The 20,872-nt window shown below is 38.1% G+C and overlaps 3 protein-coding genes across 6 annotated transcripts; all 3 read right to left on the reverse strand.

Moving 5' to 3' along the window:
* Nucleotides 1–97: 97 nt before the first annotated feature.
* Nucleotides 98–5,045, reverse strand: LOC119797041 (glutamic acid-rich protein-like). 3 transcript variants are annotated; one of them, XM_038305908.1, is made up of 8 exons: nt 4,874–5,045; nt 4,613–4,652; nt 3,992–4,536; nt 2,779–3,892; nt 2,642–2,708; nt 2,479–2,548; nt 640–759; nt 98–555 (listed from the first exon to the last, which is right to left on the reverse strand). In XM_038305908.1, the coding sequence occupies exons 2-8, from the start codon at nt 4,650–4,652 to the stop codon at nt 439–441; spliced, it is 2,073 nt and encodes a 690-aa protein (XP_038161836.1). In that variant the 5' UTR covers nt 4,874–5,045; the 3' UTR covers nt 98–438. The 3 variants fall into 3 exon arrangements, with proteins under 3 accessions (XP_038161836.1, XP_038161834.1, XP_038161835.1); XM_038305906.1 differs by having other exon boundaries at nt 3,989–4,536; XM_038305907.1 differs by having other exon boundaries at nt 2,779–3,886; nt 3,986–4,536.
* A 110-nt stretch (nt 5,046–5,155) lies between these two features.
* On the reverse strand, nt 5,156–9,350 carry dnase1l1l (deoxyribonuclease I-like 1-like). 2 transcript variants are annotated; one of them, XM_038305910.1, is made up of 9 exons: nt 9,236–9,350; nt 8,997–9,156; nt 8,823–8,911; nt 8,648–8,734; nt 8,404–8,525; nt 7,662–7,774; nt 7,356–7,513; nt 5,406–5,502; nt 5,156–5,328 (listed from the first exon to the last, which is right to left on the reverse strand). In XM_038305910.1, exons 2-9 carry the CDS (start codon nt 9,135–9,137, stop codon nt 5,248–5,250), a joined length of 888 nt encoding a protein of 295 aa, XP_038161838.1. In that variant the 5' UTR covers nt 9,138–9,156; nt 9,236–9,350; the 3' UTR covers nt 5,156–5,247. The 2 variants fall into 2 exon arrangements, with proteins under 2 accessions (XP_038161838.1, XP_038161837.1); XM_038305909.1 differs by having other exon boundaries at nt 8,404–8,531.
* A 4,583-nt stretch (nt 9,351–13,933) lies between these two features.
* Nucleotides 13,934–20,070, reverse strand: LOC119797044 (TRAF3-interacting JNK-activating modulator). Its single transcript, XM_038305911.1, has 14 exons — nt 19,901–20,070; nt 18,980–19,433; nt 18,776–18,881; nt 18,575–18,680; nt 18,464–18,491; nt 18,166–18,195; nt 17,943–18,038; nt 17,313–17,384; nt 16,976–17,116; nt 16,748–16,885; nt 16,525–16,660; nt 16,294–16,439; nt 14,556–14,672; nt 13,934–14,468 (listed from the first exon to the last, which is right to left on the reverse strand). Exons 2-14 carry the CDS (start codon nt 19,397–19,399, stop codon nt 14,268–14,270), a joined length of 1,737 nt encoding a protein of 578 aa, XP_038161839.1. The 5' UTR covers nt 19,400–19,433; nt 19,901–20,070; the 3' UTR covers nt 13,934–14,267.
* Nucleotides 20,071–20,872: the final 802 nt, after the last annotated feature.

A 20,872-nucleotide genomic window follows, 5' to 3' on the forward strand; every position in this document is an offset into this window, starting at 1 on the left:
CTCATTTTACATGTGGAGTGATTGATTTTACTTGAAAAGCATCATATACTGCAGAAACTCAGTGTAATTTCAAGAACAAAAATATTTTATTGTATCTGTGTTTGGTTGAACAGCATTTATGTTTTAATTGCAACAAGATTACTGCACGTCAAAAAAACAAACCAAAAAATCAATTAATTTGTACAAACTCATCAACAGGTAACCTAACCTTTAACACATCAGGGTGTGAAATTAACATAAACGAGTATCCTGTAGCTTAATCTAGTGACAAATTCTGCTTAAGTATCTGGTAAGTCGCATTTTACATTTAAGCATTTTTCATAAAAAAGCATTAAAGATAAGAATGTGTGTATATATACAGGGCATTTCTTCATTTATACAGCAGTTTCTCATCTTATTATGACAATAAATGTGAGATAATGTAGCCAAAATTAGTTTCTAAAAGAGGAAAAGCTCTCTGAGCCACTCAGGTCGGTCTGAAGTCAGCCAGAACATCAGGACTCCTGTCACCGCCGCCGCTCCCAACGCTGCAATCAGCTTCACTGGGCTGAGAGACTGAGAGCAGAGCACAGGACAGTGATATAGAATATAGCCTAGAAAGGAGACACCTTCATTATAGATCTGTGGGTACATACACACCTTGCGTGTTTCTTTGCAGGTCTGTGAGTTATCAATGTCCGCAGGCTTCTCTTCATGCTGAATGATCGGAGGATCACACACAGGTTTTATCTTCAGCTCTTCTTCAGGCTCCTGTGGTTCCTTGGTACAGACAAATCCCTCCATGATAATCATGTTAAGCAGACTTAATGCAACTTGCCATGCTACAACCACATATACAAAAGTGTGTTGTTGCTGCCTTCTAATAGAAATTCAATCGGAACATTTACTGCACCATTGAGCAACATGTATTTATTTCATCAAAATCTTCCCATTGCTTCCCAATCTTTTCCAGATTCTAACTATAGTTTCTGAATTCTCCTTTATTTACACTGAAATTAAATAAATCACAGATGGAGAAGGGGAGCTTTCAAGACAGTATTCACAGGGCCAGTTCAGCTCCTGTCTTTTGGATTGACTGAGATACCGTAGTTCCTCACTAAGTTACTAACTCCATGTAGACGGTATATTTAATTCTGGTGCTTTGAAACAGGGCTTCTAAAACAAGGAGGACATCAGCAGTTGCCTTTAGAGGCCACTGTCTGTCGCATAAAATCCTACTAAAATGCATCTAAAAGTTGAAAGATAATCTCTATAGTGAGATCTGGATCTACTCATTAAGTGGAATGAGTCCATGAAAACCTCCAAAGGAAGACTCCAACGGGACATGCTGATTAGATCCCCCAACCACTTCAAATAAGTCCTTTCAATATGGAGAAACAGCAGATCTACTCTGAGCTCTCCTAGATGTTGGAGCTCCTTAATCTTTCTTTTAAGGCTGATTTATACTCAGGAACCAGGTCGTCTGCATGTGTGTTGCAGTGAAATCCCAGAGTTGCTTTCCCAGCGAGGCTGCAAAGTGGTATTCCACAATAAGTACTGTATACTCTCCAACCTCTTTTTTTATAACGTCAGATATCCATAAAGAACAGGTTTCCTTATAGTGCTCCATCCATCCCCCTATGATGCCAATCCCCACCCAAAAGCATATATAGCCTGTTATGGCCCCCATTTCCACTTTTCTGAGGTAGTCGTCTCACCTGGTAGTCCGGTAGACTTTAACTATTAGTTTCGATTAGGGACCAATAAGGGTTCAGATTTTCATCTGGTGTTGTTTCCATTCCATGCATTTTGTCAAACCGAAACAAACCTTTGCAGTGGTTGGTGAACAACACAAAAAAACTTCCTAGTGCCTGAAAACAAAACATAATGGAATGGCAAATTTTTTTTGCAAGTTTGCCAGAAAAGTATCTTTCAACCTGGGCTCAGCATGAGAGAAAAACAAGATAGACAAGCACAGAGTGTTTTCACTCCAGGCAGGTGAGACGGCTCCAAATGAGGTGGTGAGATGTGAGAAGTGGCACAGTCGACTTATTAGCAGTGATGTCAAGACTGCACAGATGTCCAGAAAGCACTTCTTTATAACCTAATTTGTGTTATCACTTAATTTCAGTAAAATGACAGATTTTAGAGCGGCCTCCAATGCGCTTGGAGCTCAACTCTGTATGCCTACCATGCCAGAATTCATTTCAACCGAGTTGAGACATTGGGTTTTCAGTTAGATTTGATTCTGCTTTTATTGATCTGCATCAAAGTTCAATTGCACATTCATACCTCTCTAAATGAACTGAATTTTCTGGCCAAATGAACTGGCCAAGCAGACAGGGCTGGTGTGAATGTTTTTTCATAAGTTCCTCAAGGCCAAAGTTGGTGGTTTTAACATAGAAAATATAAAAAAATAACAATCATTGATTTTACATGATTTTGTATGAACTGTTGTTTTGTTGCATGCACTGTGTGTGAAAATGAAAATCTACTTACATCAAATTGTACTGGAGAGCTGTTATCCTCCTCCCCGTCTGAGTCGGTGCTGAGGGAGTCTCTGTCACTGCTGAGAGACATCAATCAACCACAAGCTTTTTTACATTGGATCCATCAGGCTGGAATTTACAGATCTTTGCAGAAATGGCTGAATTTAACCTACCTGTCAGTATCATAATAGTTCACTTGAGATAAGGGCTCTGCACAAAACTGAACTTTGATCTGCCTCTCTGAAAACATGCACATTAGGAGAGTGAGACATTTACATGCACTTTATTTGTCTGGGTCCTGAATACTGACCTTCTCGTCCGTTCTCATCATCGCTGTCGTTGTAGAACTTTTGGAAGGCTTCAATTCTCTGCTTCATCTGTTCAAAGTTCCTCCTCTCTTCATATTCATCCTCCTCCTCCTCCTCCACCTCCTCCTCCTCCTGCCCGTCCTCGGGGAAGTTACTGGTTTCTTCGTTAAAGAAGAAGCTGTCGTCGATGGATCCGTGGATGAATGGACTTCCGACTTTCATTTCTTCTCTCTGCACTGCGGAGTAGGTGTTACCATCTTGCTCTGGATGCTGATTTATATCTGAAGGGGGTGAATTTGTGTTGTCTGCAGTCTGCAGGTATTCTAACAGAAAGTTGTTGGTTTCTAATACATCTGACCCTGAAAGAGCTGATCTGAGGAAATCAGCTGAATCATATCTGTCATTCCTGGTGTCATCAGTGTTGCTGCCACTGTGAAACTTAAAGTCCTCCAGTTTGGTGTCTTCTTCAAGGTAAAGGGTCCTTGACTTATCTGAAAATACATCACTGGTTCGTCTCAGTGGCTCTTCCTCATCACTGGAGCTGTAAGAGTCACTCTCACTCGTTTTATCCTCATCATCAGAGCACGTCACACTCAACGAATTATCGTTTTTTTTCTCATCTTCTTCTCTAACTGTCTCATCTGATCCTATTATCTTACCGACATTCATCTCCATGTCTCTGCTGAACAAGAACTCTTCTTCCTCTCCGTAATCAGCCTTCTCAGATGTTTCGGTCCAAAGGCTTCCCGTAACGGTGCTTTCCAGGCATTTTCCCTCCCCCGGCTGAGGAGAGGCTCTTTGTGCGTTAACTGGGTTTCTAGCATATTCAGTAGAGGAAAAGTCTGAGGGATACTCTGCAAAGCTCTCACCTGCCTCCTGGTGCTCCTCACCTGTGAAGTCTGACATTTTCTCATTGTAAACTTCACCATCTACTTCAGAAATGAGATCCTGCAGATTCTGGAAAGATATGGAGGGAAACTCCAAACCAGAATCTGCAGGATCTGCATTGTGTGGATTTTCTTTTTCCTCAGTATGAATGTTTTCTTCTTCAGTTTTCATGTTTTCATACTCGGATTCAGAGGAGTCCTCTTCTCCATCTACTTCCTCCTCCTCTTCCTCTTCCTCCTCCTCCTCCTCCTCCTCCTCCTCCTCCTCCTCCTCCTCCTCCTCCTCCTCCTCCTCCTCCTCCTCCTCCTCCTCCTCCTCCTCCTCCTCCTCCTCCTCCTCCTCACTTTCAGCACTTTCCACTGTCTTCTCATGTCTGCATTCAATGTCCTCTTCCTCATCACTGTCCACCTCTTCTTGGTTTGTGTCACTATCTTGAAGTTCATCAGAATCCTCAGAGTCTTCATCATCAATGATCCCATCCTCCTTTTTGAAATCACAGACATCACTGCTATGTATCGACATCAGTGTATCATCTTCTTCCTCATCTCTCTCAGCCCCCTCCTCTTTTTGTTCTTCTTCACCTTCAGTGCTTGTGTTTTCACCCTCCAGGGTTTTACTGCTTAAACTGATCCCTTCTAAATCCTCTTCACTGTTTTCCTCGTCAGACTGCTCTTCATAAGCATTCTCCTCCATGTTTAGTGCATCTGCAAGGGGGCCCTCTGACAAAGCTGCAACTTCTGCAGTTGCTTCCTGAAGCTGAGTCTCCTCTGCCTCCGTCGTTAGGTTTTCTGCCTGTTCCTCCTCACTCTTCTCATCAAAACATAAATTCTCAAAGTCCAAATCTCCCGTTGAAAACGATGGAACTGAACTGTCTGCAAGAAGAAAAATACTTTGACTAATACCCTAAAACTTAGAGAACATTTTTTTAAATCAAAAATATGTTTTCACCTGAAAACGCATCAGTGAGGAGATCAGCAAAACCCTCCATCTGAATGAAAACACAAATCAATCGTACACCAAGAATTATAGGAAGAATGATTTAAATTTGCAACAGACAGTCTCTCCTCTAAAAAAACAAAGACAGTAACTTTCTTCAGCTTTGGCTGCAAGTGGCTTCCTGTCGAACAGACCGAACATAAATTCACACAAAACCACTGAAAGATTAGCTGAAAATTAATGTCAAGAGCTATATACTTTAAATAAACTCACCGTAGATGATGAAGAAGAGGGAAAAAAATCTTTTTGGCTTCTGTGCAAAGTGAATTTTTTTAACTGTTGTTGTGTTTGTCTGTAGCTGCACAAGTACCTTCATGAGCTCATGAAATGATGTCAGCTTTGATGTGGGTTTGGTGTCAGAGGCACGACTCAAACTCCGGCAGATGAAAACGAAGGGGTGCTTCATGCAAAAACATTGTTCCCTGGCGCCACTGCGATGAGTGCAATGCCACTCTGATTAGGAGTGAGACTAAAAATACCAAAACTATAAGAGGGTTTTTTTCTTGATTGTTTTATTTTAATTAAAAGAAAGCAACAATTAATGTGTTCATTTAATATATGCTTAAATAAAGATGGTCTGCATTGATCTACAGCTCGTTGCGGAGTAGGTAGCGATGAGTGGGTTTCAGGTCAACTTCAACAGGAAAATGATCACTTACTTCAAGAGCCTGAAGTGACAAAGTAACATGAATATCATCATAACAAAAGCAGGATCAAGTTAAAATCCTTTATTTGCCATACATACCTCTTGCTCTGTGAGATGGAAATTCTCTTTAAAGTTAAATACTTGAGCTGAACCAGGAACCACACCAGAAATAATCTCCTGCCCATGAACGATAATCCTGCGTGGAACAATTGCAACAGCATATTTTATCTGGTATTAATGGTGGCCATCAGACAAAGAAAATACAAGGCTTTTAGATAAGGTTTCCATCATGACTTTCACTGAAGCTAAAATAATGTTTTATTCCCCTGATGATAAGAGAATAATCTTAGAAATATAACCAGTAAGAATCAGATGTATTTAACATGATTCATTTTACCAGGCTTTGGTTACGAAGTTTTATCCATAATGTGGCTAAAATCTACATTTTGTTTATCTATGTTCTAACGATCTTTAGAGTTCCTTGAGAGTTGTTTTGATTCGATGTTCCAGATTTGATTTTCTAATGTTATCACCTTGGGTCTGGATTCCAAAGAAAGGAACCACCAACCATCCAGGCCCTGTGCCAGATGAAAACAGCTGGGGGCCCCTGGAAGGAGGACCTTGGGGCGAACTCAAACACATATTTTGACATGTGACAGCATCACATGGAAATAAGTCTTCTAATGATAACCCATCATTTTCCTACTACTTCCTGTTGTCTTCTTCTCTATTAGTAATCCTGTTGCTGATCAGTTGATGTGAAAAAAGTGTTTTCAATGCTTCCAAAACCTCCTCATCATAGAGCAATATGTTTTTAATCAAAATTGGTGTTTTTCTGTTATTTATTTTCACATTTGATGATCGATGGACAAACAGCTGTTGTTACTTTCTGATACAGAGCTGCCTGGTGCTCAAATGCTCTTCATTAAATTTGCTGGTTTCTCTCTCAAACATTCCCTTTAAACTTAAGTCTTGATCTTAAAATATCAAGTTATCTGCAAAGGCTTTTGCATAAAGTTGAATGATATTAGAAAAGTGAATAGTTACTACATAGTAATATAAACTAGTGATGATAATATCTATTTTGATAAATCCATATCCTTCCTATATGTTCTTATAGTGTGTGCTGTTTTCCAGTTTGGGGAAAAGTTTTACTCTACATTCATTCACATGTTCACACTCATATTCACTAGGGGTGTGGGGAAAATCTTGATTTTATCTTGATTATTGGCTGGCCAATATAATATCGATTTAAAAATAAAAACATTTAACCTAAAACAATGAGAGAAAATGGGCTACCTCTGCACCGCCACTTTGGTAGATGGCACTGTGAAGCTCATTTTCTGTGCCACACAGCGAGATTTTTTTGGTTGAGGCAGTCATAGTAGAAGACATGGACTGACTCAAACCCCAAGCAACATGGATACCAAAATAACTAAATCATCAATATCCTCTGATGAATATATATACAGCTCTTGCTTTTTTATCTATAAATCGAATTTTGATAGCTGGGTAAAATATCACAATATACAGTGATATTTCAGTATCGTGATATTATCGTATTACGACACATACCGTATCGCAACATCCATCCCAATACTCATCCCTAATATTCTCATGCTGAACTTAGCCCCAAGAATCATTGTTAAGCATTTTGTTTGCTGCTAGTTATGCAGAGTTTGTACTTCAAGGGGAGAAGAATTGACCAAAAACTTTATTACACCCAAAGTACTAATGCATGTCTCTTGAAATCTAATAAGCTGCCAAATGCTTTAGCAATACTATGTTGCAAACACTCATATTACAAATATGGCTTAATATATAATGGAGCTCAACATTTTGTTTAAAAGTGAGAGAGAGAGATAAATGCTTCAATGAGGTTAGATCTTTGTAGCGCTCTTGGTAGTTAGTTTTTTAATGAACAAATGCTTTAGACTGCATTATGATGGAGCTGGTACTGATAAATCATATCTCATTAGATATCTTTTATGTATGCCTATAATTGATTTATACACAAAAGAAAGATCTATGTGTAAGTTTGAGTTTGACCTGTCATAGGCGCACCGAGTCCTCTCTCTGACTGCCGTGTCTTGTTCGTCTCCTATTAGCCAATGAAATTTGGGGTTATTCCTCAGACGCACAGCTTTCCACCCTTTAATGGTGACATAGTTGCAGCCGGCATTTAGGTCTCCCAGGATGATCACATTCTGGTGGAATTTCAAAAAGAAGCAAGCGGAGGAAGTATGAGAATAGTAATGAACTGCATGCATATAAAAGATAAACCAACCATGTTTTTGATACAAACAGAACAGAATTATTGAGCGACGTGGCTGATAACAGAAGAGTTTGACCTACGTCCGTTTTCCACTTCTTGTGAATCTGTTTGACGACACCGTAGAGCTCATCAATCTCCTTCATGGCTGATTTAGGACAAGTATGCTGCCCAATCAGGACAAAATCCTTCACCACTGAAAAAGAAACTACATTTAATAACAAGCTTACCTCAAAGCACCACATATATTTCCAAACATTGATTAATCTTTCTACAAATATCAAGTTTTCTCTCTGAATGAACTCTGCTCTGTTATCCCTTTATATCTTTATATACTCTATCCAAACAGACCTAGATCTACTGTATGTATGTGCAAATGTAACCACCCTGTTAATAAAATATGATATATATATAAAGATATCCCTTAAAAACAGTGTGTCAGACAACATTAAGTAGTCATCAAATGAGGCAATGGTAATATGATAACCTGGGGCTGCTTTGCTGCTTGAGGACTTGGAAGACCTGCAGTAACTGATGTAGGGAATCATTTCTGCTCTGCTCCTAAAACTCTCTTTGGTTTTGCAGCAGGAAAATTATCCTAATCAAACCAGCAAGTCCAATGTTTCACTCAGAGAGTCACATGAAGGCAAAATTAAGGTGATGAAATGGTTTAGTCAAAGTTTGGTAGATGGAGGAGCGTGACTCTAAACAGGTGGTTCAAACTCAAACATAGAATATTTCAACTATTATGCCTTAGTGGTAATATTAGTAAATACTGCAACGGGCTCCTATTTCCCAGATTTCATGAGCTGATGTGTTACTTACATGTAGTGGGGGACTGAACGCGGATGACAAAAGGCTCCCTGGAAAAAACTTCAGTCTCATTGGTTCCCTCTGCCTCCAGTTTAGGATGTTGGAAGTGCTCTTTGATCGTCAGTATGTTCTTCCTACAGCTCACAGAGGAGATACATGTGAGCATCTCTCCAGTACCAAGCTTGTTCAAAGAACCTGGCTTAGATCAAATCAACTGAATCACAATAAATTCAGTTTGACTTAAATCATTGCTCACCTGTAAATGTAGACGTATTGTTCTTTGTAGGTCTTCCTCCCAAGTCTTTCACTTTCCACGTAGGAATAGGAGTTGGATTTGTCAAATCTGTGGGCAAACATAATCAGGATATCAATGTGACAGCTTTCTTCCAGATCTCAGATTACAGATTCTCCAGAAAATCAAAAGTCTCTACCTATTCAGATCCTTAACCAAAGCTTTTATTGCTTCTCCTTTAGAGTCTCGGACCTCCTGAATGAGGCACAAGTCGCACCGAGAAACAATCTTGAGGACATAATTAAAGAATTTGTCAAACGCTTGGTTTTCCTCACGTTGATGCAGAAGTTGCTGTAAACTCAGACCAGATTACCTTCAGTAGAAGACCCATGACCCTTTTGTTGTTTGCCTTTGATTCACCAAAACTCTGAACATTGAAGGCACAGATTTTCAGAGAGGATGTGACACCGAACACACACAGCCCAATAAATAGAAGAAGCCCGGCTATCCTCATCTTGCAGACGTGTGAGGCTCTGTAATTTAAAATGGAGTAAATCCAGCTGCAGAAAGAGTCACAGAAGCTTCAGAGCGATGCTCAGGACCCCTGCTTACCTTCAGGGAGATGATCACCAGCAGATGGACCTTAGGCCAGCAGAGATCCAGCTCTGCACTGAACAGTTGTTCATTTTGGGGAACATACAGGTAAATGTGGCTTTGAAAGACAAGGGCTGTGTGCTGGGGATGTGCTGAATCAGTGAATTCTGAGAATGGAGCTTCATCTGGAACAGTTAGAACAACTACAACATAATGAACAATGGGACAGGAGCATTGAGAGCCGTTTGTCCCTAAAGTCTGAGCATTATCAGACAATAGAGGCTGCTGGGTGCTACATCTATTAGCTTCAGGAACAATTGCATGGAATGAGCCATAAGCACAGCCAGAAGTTACCACATAATACTGAGACATCTTCAAAAAGAACAATTATTATTATTTACCCCATAGTCAACTGAAACTTTTACTATTCAACAAAACTTGAATCTTTTTTATTAAATTAAATAAAAAATAAATTTAAAGTGATGGCATTGATAATATAACCACACAATTTCTTTATTACAAATATATATACTAACATATTATGTATATGTATATATTAATAAATAAAATAAGTAACAAGCCTGATAGAGCTGCCGAACTATACAGTTTGTTTTTTTTGCAACATTTTAAGGCAATCACTGAAATCGGGTGTTTTCTGTAAACTTCAGTCAGACTGAACCTCTAGACAGATCTCTTGGTTCACTATTCATGAACAAGGTACTTTAATTTCTCTGGGATAGTTCATTTTTATTTAAATTTTTTTTCTTTATTTGCTTTTTAAAATAACATTTCAAAATAATTTTTTTTTTTACTAAGCAATCATTTTTAGTCAATATTTGCATCACACACACACACACATATATATATATATATATATATATATATATATATATATATATATATATATATATATATATATATATATATATATAGATATAGATATAGATATAGATATAGATATAGATATACATAGATATATATATGTATAAATAAGTAAGTAATAATCTTCTGGTTTTGTCAACTCTTTTTTGTTTTTGTTTCCGGTCTAGTAAAAATCATTTCACCATCACTCTTATCTCAGACAAAACAACATCCTGCTTTCTTCCTGAATGGACCATTAGACATTCTCTCATGTCAAACCTTCAGGAACCAGTTTCCATCATTCCTGCTCTAAAGTCATGATCGTCACCCAATTTCTATAAATTGGATTCAAAATATTTGCAAATAACATATATTCTATTGATGAAAGAAAGAAATTATTTCAAAAATATTTGATGAAATATTAAAAATAGCATTGAGAAAGCACTCTACAACAAATAGGAAAAGCCACTTTGCGTTCTTTAGGTCTGTAAATGGGCCTGTTGTATAAATTAGATTTTCATTTCATGGTTTCATTAACATAGAGCACACTGCCCGGGTATTATACCATTACTATATTTATTTTATAGTTTTAGCCACTTTGCATACTTTGAAAGAAAATTCACCTCTTCTTTTTTTGCTCATGGGGGGCAGAGGGGTTGCTGTGAGGAGGCAGTTTTGGCCTGTTGGCCTTAAATTTGATGTTTGTAGATTAGGGCATTCCAGTAACCTGACCCATGATCCTGATGTGTTAATTCTTGGAATTATCTATGAATATGTAAACACAGAAATTAAGTTATTTAGTATCAATTTCCTCACATGCAAAATCTTGCAAAAGTATTCACACCCGTTCAGCTTTTTTACTTTTTTACTATACAACCTAAACCCTCCATGCATTTCTATTAGGCTTTAGGACAATAGACCAAAACAAAGCGATACATGGGTGTGACATGGAAAGAGTATGATGAAAATAAATCAAATTATGAAAAATGTGTCATACATTAGCATTTATTCAGCAGCTGCGCAAAGGGAGTTAATTGGCTGCTTTGTAATGTGGCGCTGAAACAATTATCTCTCTGAATGGGGATCAAAAAACAGAAATGAGTATCCATGTCAATAGAAACAAGAGGGAAGTGAAATGCTTTTACAACTACTATCAGAGAAGAAGGAGCCCAAATACCTTGATGTTCACCTGGACACCAGATTGGACTGCAGACACAAACATGATGCTTTAAACAAGAAGAGTCGGAGCAGAGAGTAGGCCTATTTCTTAAGGAATCTTAGATCCTTTTATATTTGCAGCAAGATGCTGCAGAGTGTGGTCTTTTCTCTTCTGCCTTCATCTCTTAATGACTTAAAGAAGCTCATCAAACTGACAAAAAAGTTCTGGAAAACCCTGTAGAACCACTGAAGATGATTTCACAAACATTATTTTATCAAATGAGGAACAATACAGAACAGCCTGAGCATCCTCGAAAATGTCTTCAATCAAAGGCCTTTCTAGGTTTGTTGCTAGAGAGACTGCTAAAGGAGACCCCACCCATCTCCAACTATCAACATCTACTTGATAAAGGAAGCCCTGTAAGAGTTACTCCAACATTAAATTCCTCTATGTGAGCAGTTAAGTATTTCTAAATGGAGTCTCAGGAGTAGAACCACTGAGTAACCCAAGCTCTACTGGATGAAGTCTCTTTAAATAGCAATATTAATTTGCTGCTAAGGATTCTTAACGGGATTGCAGCCTGGAGTTGACTGAGCCATCATATGTTTCCTCTAAATAAGTTCACCCTGATTCAGGCTGTATGTTTTTGGTGGAGGTTCTGCTGGAACATGCAGTACCCAGTCTTTTGTAGCCTCTAACAGGATTGAGATACGTATATTAAACTCCATCCATTTCCCCATCAACACAGATCATTTCCCCAGATCCTGATGAAAAGAAACCCTCCCCACAGCATGATGCAACCACCACCATGCCTCGTGTGGAATATGCAGTGTTCAAGGTAATGTGAAAGAGGTTTCTTAACATTTAGACCAGGACGTTAAAATCTGGACTGATCGAACAATCCGCCTTCTTCCATGTTTACTGAATACACTTTTTGAACTCTGGTACGGGAAACAAAACGATGATTTTCCTTTAACAATCATGTTTCTCCATGATCCTCCTTTATGATGGGCAGATTTGTGGAGCGGATTTAAGTGTTAACTTAGAGATACCTGAGTAAAAGGAGCTAAATGCACACATATGCATGTCCCTAGAGGTGAGAAGCCACTACTTACATTTCCTTAAGTAACATTTTGAAAAAAAGTGGGAACTTTTTTACTGCACAGTCCTTATTATTTATTATTACGTATTACTGTACCCAGAGTAACTTAAGTTAATAAATTCTTTTTAGTTTTATTGTCACTTTTATCTTTAGAGACTCTGATAACATGGATGGCTGGGAAATATACAGTACCCGTAAAAAGTATGCGTTAATACTGTCACTTTAGGGAGGTAGATTACCCTGTTCTATATAACAGAAGAAATGGTTCTTGTTTATCTTTCAATTATTCCTGTAATGGAAAATGTTACTTTTTTAACTCTTTAAAACAAAAAGAATTTGCTAAAACTTTCTACTATACTCTGCATGATTACATCATTAAATAGTAAAAGTTACTCAGTACTTGAATTGCCTTTTGACCAAATACTTTTTCACTTACTTGAGTAATTTCCTAAACAGTAGAAATATCTTGAAATAGTTTTTACTTGAGTACATTTATTTGGCATTCTACCCACTTCTGCATGTTGTGTTTTTTTAAGATATTTATTTGAAAGAAATTTGGCAAACTTGCATACATTTTTACTTCACAATTATGTTTTAGTCTGTATTTTTTTCAACATAAATAAAAATAAATAAATATATGAAGTTAGTTGTAATCTGTTAACACATGAAACCGATGTGAAACCCTTTGAATATGGTGAATTTTAAGATTTGTTTTTTTTTTTTAGGTTTAATATGAAATTATGATGAAATAAATTCAGATTGTGATGACTTGCAATAAGACCATATGTATCACCTCTTAACAAGTCTGATTGGTCAGATAATCAAAGGCACTTCCTTAACTGCAGCAACCGCAAACAAGAGATGTCCATCACTAAAATGTGTTTGGCAGATAAGTCTAAGACCAAAGCATTTCTTAACAGAATTTATAACATTAGCATTAAGGGAGAGTTTTATTCTAATGAATTATTTCAGCAAAGTAAAAAATAAATAAACCCAGATGAACATTTGAAACAATTTCTGAATAATCTCCTCACTGGTAGAGGACAATTTGAAATAATTTTGATTTAATCAAAAAGTTTATCTCTGATAGGAAATAAGAGAAATATTTCAAAAGATAGTAAAACAATGAAAATAGGGAATAAACAACAACAAAATATATAAGTTTAAGGTGGTAAATGAGATTATACACTTCTGGATATTCAACAGGAAAATCTTCAGGAAATTAGTCATTAGAGAACTTCTTTCTTTTTATACCTGCAGACCAGCTTTTTTGTTTGTTTCCACTTTCATTTTAACAACCAAATATGTTAGATGCAAAGGCCTCCTCACCATCACCTTAATCCTTAGCTCCATGACATCCGTTGACTTAAATCTGCCACAGGTACAGATGACCAAGCTTAACTGGAACATGAGAGGTTGCAGCTTTTTATTGTGTGAGCTCTCTTAATTTGAGCAAATAATCCTAATAATTCTTTCAATAACCCACGAAAACCAAAGCAAACCACTAAAACACAGATTTAATGTTCCTCCTTTGGTTTTAAAGATCCAGATGTGTTGTTGAGGTTGAAAAAAATGCTAGGAACCAGCAGAGTGCTTCTTCATCTGTTTAAAGACAAACTATTTAAATACATGTATTTATTTATTCAATTGAGGCGTCTGGGAACACAGTCCCTTTACAGTACAAAAGATGTTCCCTGTTTTTGCACTAATTTCAAGTTTAGACTCACAGTTTGTGAGCAAACAGCTTAAAAATGTTTTAAACATTGCTGAATTTTTTATGTCCTGCACTCACAGGTCAATTTTCAACACTTTACACAAACTTTGAGTTTCATGAAAACTACCACATGAACTACAAACATTCATACTAACTAACTTTTAAAACTAAACAAAATCTACAACAGTAAAGTCAACTTTAATTAGCTATAGTATCATATTGGTCTAAAACAGCCCGAGTGTTGGGGAGAAGCCATTTCCATGAGATAGTCCTCTATTCGTGTCTCTATGTCGGCCCAGAGGACTTCTACTTGCTCCCTGAAAGGTGGATGCCACGACCACAACATGGCGACCCCTGCCACGGCGAGGAGCAGGAGGAAGAAAAGACAAACCCTCCACCAAGAGCTGCACGGCGTCTAAAAGGAGAGGGGAAAGCATCACATGAAAGATGGATGAGAGCGTACAGAAACACACACTCATGCATCTATAAAAATAATACTAACTGGTCTCCTGGGGCGGTGGCTGAGCTGCCGGAGCTCGTCTCTGCACTGTGACAGTCGGGCCTGGCTGGACTGACACTCCTGCTCCATAGTGTGCAGCTCCGCCTGCAGCTCCTCACACTGCACACACAGATCATACGGAAGAAGAAGATCCAGATTGAATATAGCTGCAGCCCACTAAAGAGGCATTTACACTTCATTTCCTATTTTAAGACAAAAATCAACCTAACAGGCTTTAATTCTATTTATAAAAGTTTCACTAAAGTCAAAAATTGAGCAAACATGCATTATATCTGGATTTACATTTAAACTATCAAAAAATGTTATTTTCTTGATGAAACATGGAATTACTGTACATACACTCTAAAAAAAATGCATTTTCTTTCTACAGTGTAAAATTTGGTTAAAAAATGGGCACTAAAGCTAATAAATAACTCCAACAAACTTCCTAATAAATCTCACCCAGGAGCTCAAATCTAAACAGATTATTACATTATAAAGCAACAAAGCTGAAATAGTCAAGAGTTTTTTTTTTTCTTTCTTTCTGTCTAACCAGAAAGCCACGTAAAAACAAAACTAAAATGCTTGCTAATGCGGCTAAATATTTAGGGCCTGAGTTCAAAATAACTCCCTTCTAATGAAATAGATACTTTGGCAAATTTTAAACAGAGGTATTACTTTAGAGATTTAAAAACATAATAAAGATATACACATAGAATCCATTGATGTTTTTCCCAGCTGGCTAGCATTACTACAAGACCTATAATGTGGCAAAGAATGATGCTATGAATACTTTTTGTTAATTCTCTTCAAATGGCGCATTTTTCATGGAGATGAACCCAAATATAGAAAAGGGGAAAGAGATTGGTATCTTAAACTGAGATTCTAATGCACAAAGTCCCATTTCTGGCTCGGTAGCTTGGATAAGCTTCTCAAGCATGGCGACAGGTGATGCCATTTGTGTTCAAAACCAGAAAACAGATCCAAAGGACCTATGATTGAAGAGGTTTATGTTGAAAAAGGAAAAAAAAAACACAAAAAGGCAGGCCTTAAATGAAATAAACAAATAAATTTAGTAATGTATGTGCCAAATAAGCAAATAAATCTGACCTTTAACCTTTAACCATATTTTACAAATCATCGTTTTACTCTTATAAACATGAACTAAAGTGAATTCTATCTCTTATTTTTCAGATGTTAATCAAATGTTTAAAGATGAAGCAAATGATTGTTTCTCCAAATCTCTTTAGACAACTGCAATAAAATTGCTAACACTTATTTCTCATATATAGCTCATTAAAACTGTTATACGTTGCATGCAAAAACCATATTACTTGCTGTTTCTCAACAAGAACCTCCAGAGCCCAAAAGCAAATTTCTCATAAGCTTTATCTCTATGTTTTCACTCTGTACCACCGAACATTTCTTAGCATCCATGGTTTGCTGAGTCCAAAAGAGTTTTTGTTTTTCCCTGCTAAGTGAGCTGTGGTAGATGTGAGCCGGGTCAGAGTATTAAGGAGAGCTTGGACCCTTTTTCATGCAGTTCTAGTTTTTAATACTAATTTACTTCTACAGAAAATTGTTTATTCATGTTACGTGTCTATAAATTGGAATAGAAACTGGTGTTAAAGAATACTTTTATTGAGCCCTTGAACCTTTGCGGCAGGTTGCGTAATATTTCTTGCTTTGTTTATTTTAATCCTGCTTTATTTAGCTTGCTGTGATTTTGTCCTAAGTTCACCTCTTTCTCTTTAAGATGAAGCTTCTCCTGAGTGAGTCGGAGCTGCTCCTCCACCTGAGAGTCCCTCCTGACGGTCAGCTGTGGTTCGACGTCATATGACGTAAGGCGCTCCTGAATAAAGGTGTTCTGGCTCTCATCGCCACCATCTGTGGGACAGAAAGGACTTTAAATAACTGAGGCTTGTTGGATTTACTTCCTCTGAGCAAACATGACTCTTATTTTTTGTGTCACCTTGAAGGTTTTGGATTTCCTCTCTTAACGTCTGGTTATCCTCCTCCAGCAGACAGATGTTGTACTGAAGCTCCTGCTTTTCTTGTCTGAGCGATACCACCTCATCCCTGAGCTCGACCTCTCTGGCTCTGGATAGCTGCACAGGATGCACATTTAGGTTTAATTATTCTCAATGTTATTATCTTTATTCCAGTCACTCAGATTTAAACCTCTAACATCCTACCTTGACTTCATTCTGCAGCTGCTGCAGCTGGTCGTTGTTGTGGTGCTGATTCTCCCTGAGCTGTCCAGAGCTTAGCACCAGCTCTCTGTAGAGGCTCTGCCACCTCAGTGCCTCTGCTTGGGCTGTTATAAGAGCTTCCTGTGGTCAAGATGTAAACAGGGTGACCTCAAGACAGTAAGTCAAGCACACAGATCAACGAAAACCAAATAACTTTAAATTGAACTTCACCTGCAGGGTCTCAGCCTGACAGAGAGCATCAGCTTTCTCCTGTGTAGCCTTCTGTAGAGCAACCAAGGCCTTCTCCTCATACATTCCCCTCTGCTTCTCCATCTGTAGCATCACTTTCTTCACTCCATCTTTGGGAAACTTCTGTAAAAATACAAGAGTGTTAGACTGAAGGATCATCATAAAATGCGATAAAAATAAAAAAAACTCATCCATTATAATCTGAGCAGTTTAGAACAAGGAAGGTGCATGTTTGCAGAAGTCATAAAGAGAACATCTTTGACTTAAAAAAAAAAAAATGCCAGGATGCATTTTTGTAACAGATCTCCCTGCTGCTTACCTGCAGGCAGACTTGCAGCTGTGCCTCCAGAACCTTGATCTTGTTTCGCAGAAGGTCTTCACTGAAGCGAGACTGTGTGGGTTAGAGAGGAAACGAGAGACTGTCACGCTTTAACCTGCAGATGTCAAATTAATGGTTCATGTAACACAACAGTTCATGGGCTCATCTAACAGGTGCACACACTCAACGAAAGGTCACAGCTTGAGCTGAAATTTTCAAAAATGATCACATACCTCTGGTAGAAACTACTTAAAACATGAATAACCTATTCTATTGATTCAGTAGTTCTGTCTAATGCATTGCAACTAGGGTATTCAGAAGCAAGCTACAGGGGATGCATTGCACCTATAGCAGTGACTGTCAGACGGCTACACCCTTCCTGTGAGAGAGCGTCAGCTTGCACTTGTCCTATAGATGAAAAACGGAAGCAGGAAGTTTGAAACCACAAGCTGCACAGGCCTTCCTGAGAAATTAGCCGCCAAACACTGCTTCTGCTGCTACTGATGGGTACAAAACTGTGACACATTTTAGCATAAACCAACTGAGCAACAAAAAGGATTCAAAACAAGACAATCATATGTGAGAAAGATAAACAAAACTGCAGCCCCAAAGGTAGAAGAAGCATCTTACCGTCCATAACACATCTGAGGAGTTCACGAGGTTTGTGGAGATCTCTGTCAGGACGGCCAGCTTCTTCTTCACGGTCTCCTCTCTCCACAGGGCTTCCTGAAAAAAGAAAGCAGACGGAAGAGTGATGAAACGCAAATTGAGCACAAACTTTTAGCCTATTGGTTTGCAGAGATCTGCTTTGAAAGAAAAACACAAAAACAGCCGAGGATGTGGTTTCATTTACCTGCAAGTAGTCCGATAATCTCTGAACATCCTACAGGGACAGAGATTAGACATACTCAAAACAGATCGAACATTTGAAAACGTAATAAGTAATACACTTGTTTTAAACTTTGAAAAACATTGCAGGGAAGCGACATTGTTTCCAGACACTAAAGTTCACTTTTAGGCTTTAGGCACACACATGCATCATGACAAAATATGACCACAAACAAGGCAATGCATGAAAAACATGACCAGTCATGATCAAATATAAACACAGTATGAGCAAAAAATGCAAACAGCAGCCGTTTGAAACTTACTGATTCTCTCACTGTGACAAAGCCAGACCTGTGAGAAGGTAAAAATACCATAATAAATAAAATACATGATCCTCCTTCCTTTAATGAAGATTTAAATGGAATAAAACTCACTCTGTTTGCACGCTGATCTCTTGAAGAGTCTTTTTCTCTGTTTGTACGGAGGACTTGGGGTGAATCGCTGCAGTCCTATTATCTGTTTTGGTTCTTCTGTTTGGAACTATAAGAAAGAGGAAACCCCCAACTTTTGTTAGCAGGAGAGATTAATCGTAGTTTTTTTTTTAAATAATGTATAAAAGTTTCTGTTTCTTTTACTTTTTATCTGGTTTTGGCTGGATTCTGTTGAGGAGGTAGATGTCTGTTTCCTTGCCTGAACCTTCTCCTGTTTTGTTACTGTTGTTGATTCTGTCCAAAGTGAAGCCTGAGAATAGAGGATGGATAAGGAGGAGGTATCTTTATATATTCACTTGTCATCTAAAAGTGTGGAGAAGGCTAACAAAATAGCCAAGAAACATTTACCCATTTGCTGGTGCTTGGATAATCGCTTCTTCTGCTTTCTGGTGTTAGAATCATTTCTGGATGTCCATCAGCAGAGGAGAACCTTTGTGTTTTTGTAGCCAGCTTCTCACATTTCCTCCTTGATCTGTAAAGTCTGTTCAGATACGACTCAGAAAAAGAATCTATATCTGTGGAACAGATAATGCACCCCGCGGTTCGTGGCTCTGGGCTCACTGATCTCCTCCTCAGAAACTCTCGCTGTCTCTTCTCTTTCAGCTGCTTTTTGACCCGGCTTGTGTCAAGGTGTCTGGTTGGGCTCCTGCACGAAGTCACGTTGTTGCGTCCACGTAAATACTCTCGTCTCTCTGTACGATAGTCAACCATCCTGTCAAATTCTCTTTCTTGGAACTGTCGTGTTCCGCTGAAATCCAGGAGGTCCATGGCAGCTCCTTGGGCTTCTTAAGCAGACCCAAAGCTGGAGAGAAATGACATGATGAGTTCAGAAAGTAAACACTTTTAAAGCTTTTTTAGCTGGTAGGGTAGATAAGAGTAGCCATGAAGGGTGAGGTCTTATAATGAAAGTAAAACTGTACATTTTATACTTCTAACAATTTAATGAGAAGACCTTTTTATTGTTAATTAGAAGAATATTGGTCAAAACCAGCAGCTCCACTCCAAGCTAGGTGTAAAGCGAAAGCTGACATGCAAGCTCAACAACGTGGACAAATTTTCTCTGTGAGGTATGCAGGATGACCCCACTTGAGAACTATCTGGCCAAAACGTACTACACAAGGAGCTTCTTTTAAATCTATTTCCACGGGTTTACATTAGAGACTCCTGCAGGCCCTTTCAACTGTTGATCACAGACGTGCAGGTGCAAGATAATCTAAAGCAACACAAATTACAACAGAATGTGCGTAAAAACTTTGCAGTTAGGCTCACCTTTTAGGCCATCTCATTCATTGGGGAAACCGTTTCAATGGAGGCCAAGAAGTCGTCCATTTTCTCCCTCTCCTCTAAGACAGCGCCCAGGTTTTAGTCTGTGTTTCACATGTAGCTGTTTCTGTTGAGTGTAAATTTTCAGGAAGTGAAGAGAACCACGGCGTCATATGTTCCTCTATCTCAGCAGCCACTCGCACCACACCGATGGCACACACGGGTGGGCCTCAAGATTACAGACCCAGACAGGCCAGACCACCTCCAATAAGGGACAGCAGACTGTTATAAAAACCCATCATTTCAACAGAGCAGCACTGAGCATGCAGACTTTTAGCTGAAGCTCTATGGAAGTATGCTAAGAACATTGCTCCACCTTTAACGATTACAGAGTGAAAACCTGACTTCACACCTCGCTGGTTCAGTAATTATGCAGGCAATATCATTAAAAAATTTAGCACAAACTATTAGATTAATCTTATACTCAACAGAAAAACTTTAATCTGATACATTTCTTTATTCATTTCTTTATTGTTTTATTATTGATTTAGAATGTAATATTTTGCAAAGGCATTGGTCAAAGATTTATGAGCAGACCCAAGTGCATGAAAACAAAAATTAATATAATATATCCCATTAAAAAATTCTGACTATGATAATAATTTTTATGAAACATTTCATACAAAGAATATGAATATAACATAAAAATAATACTTTATTGTTATATATTCGATATAGCTCTAAGCAAACTATGTGATATAAAATCATACAAAAATTGATCGAAAGTATAATAAAATAGGAAGTCAACTTACATTCATCTACTTTTGGTATTTCAGAACAACTTGCTTTGGGCAAGAGGTTACATTAATTAGTATTTTACTATTTTATTTTAAACAATCTATCAGGGATTCGACTCTAGCTGTAGCTCACCATTTACATACTTGAATTTCCTGAGCCCTTGAAAATAGTTTCCCCTCT

The sequence above is a fragment of the Cyprinodon tularosa genome, unplaced genomic scaffold (genome assembly GCF_016077235.1).
Source record: "Cyprinodon tularosa strain WSP-4 unplaced genomic scaffold, ASM1607723v1 ctg57, whole genome shotgun sequence".
Lineage (NCBI taxonomy): Eukaryota > Metazoa > Chordata > Actinopteri > Cyprinodontiformes > Cyprinodontidae > Cyprinodon > Cyprinodon tularosa.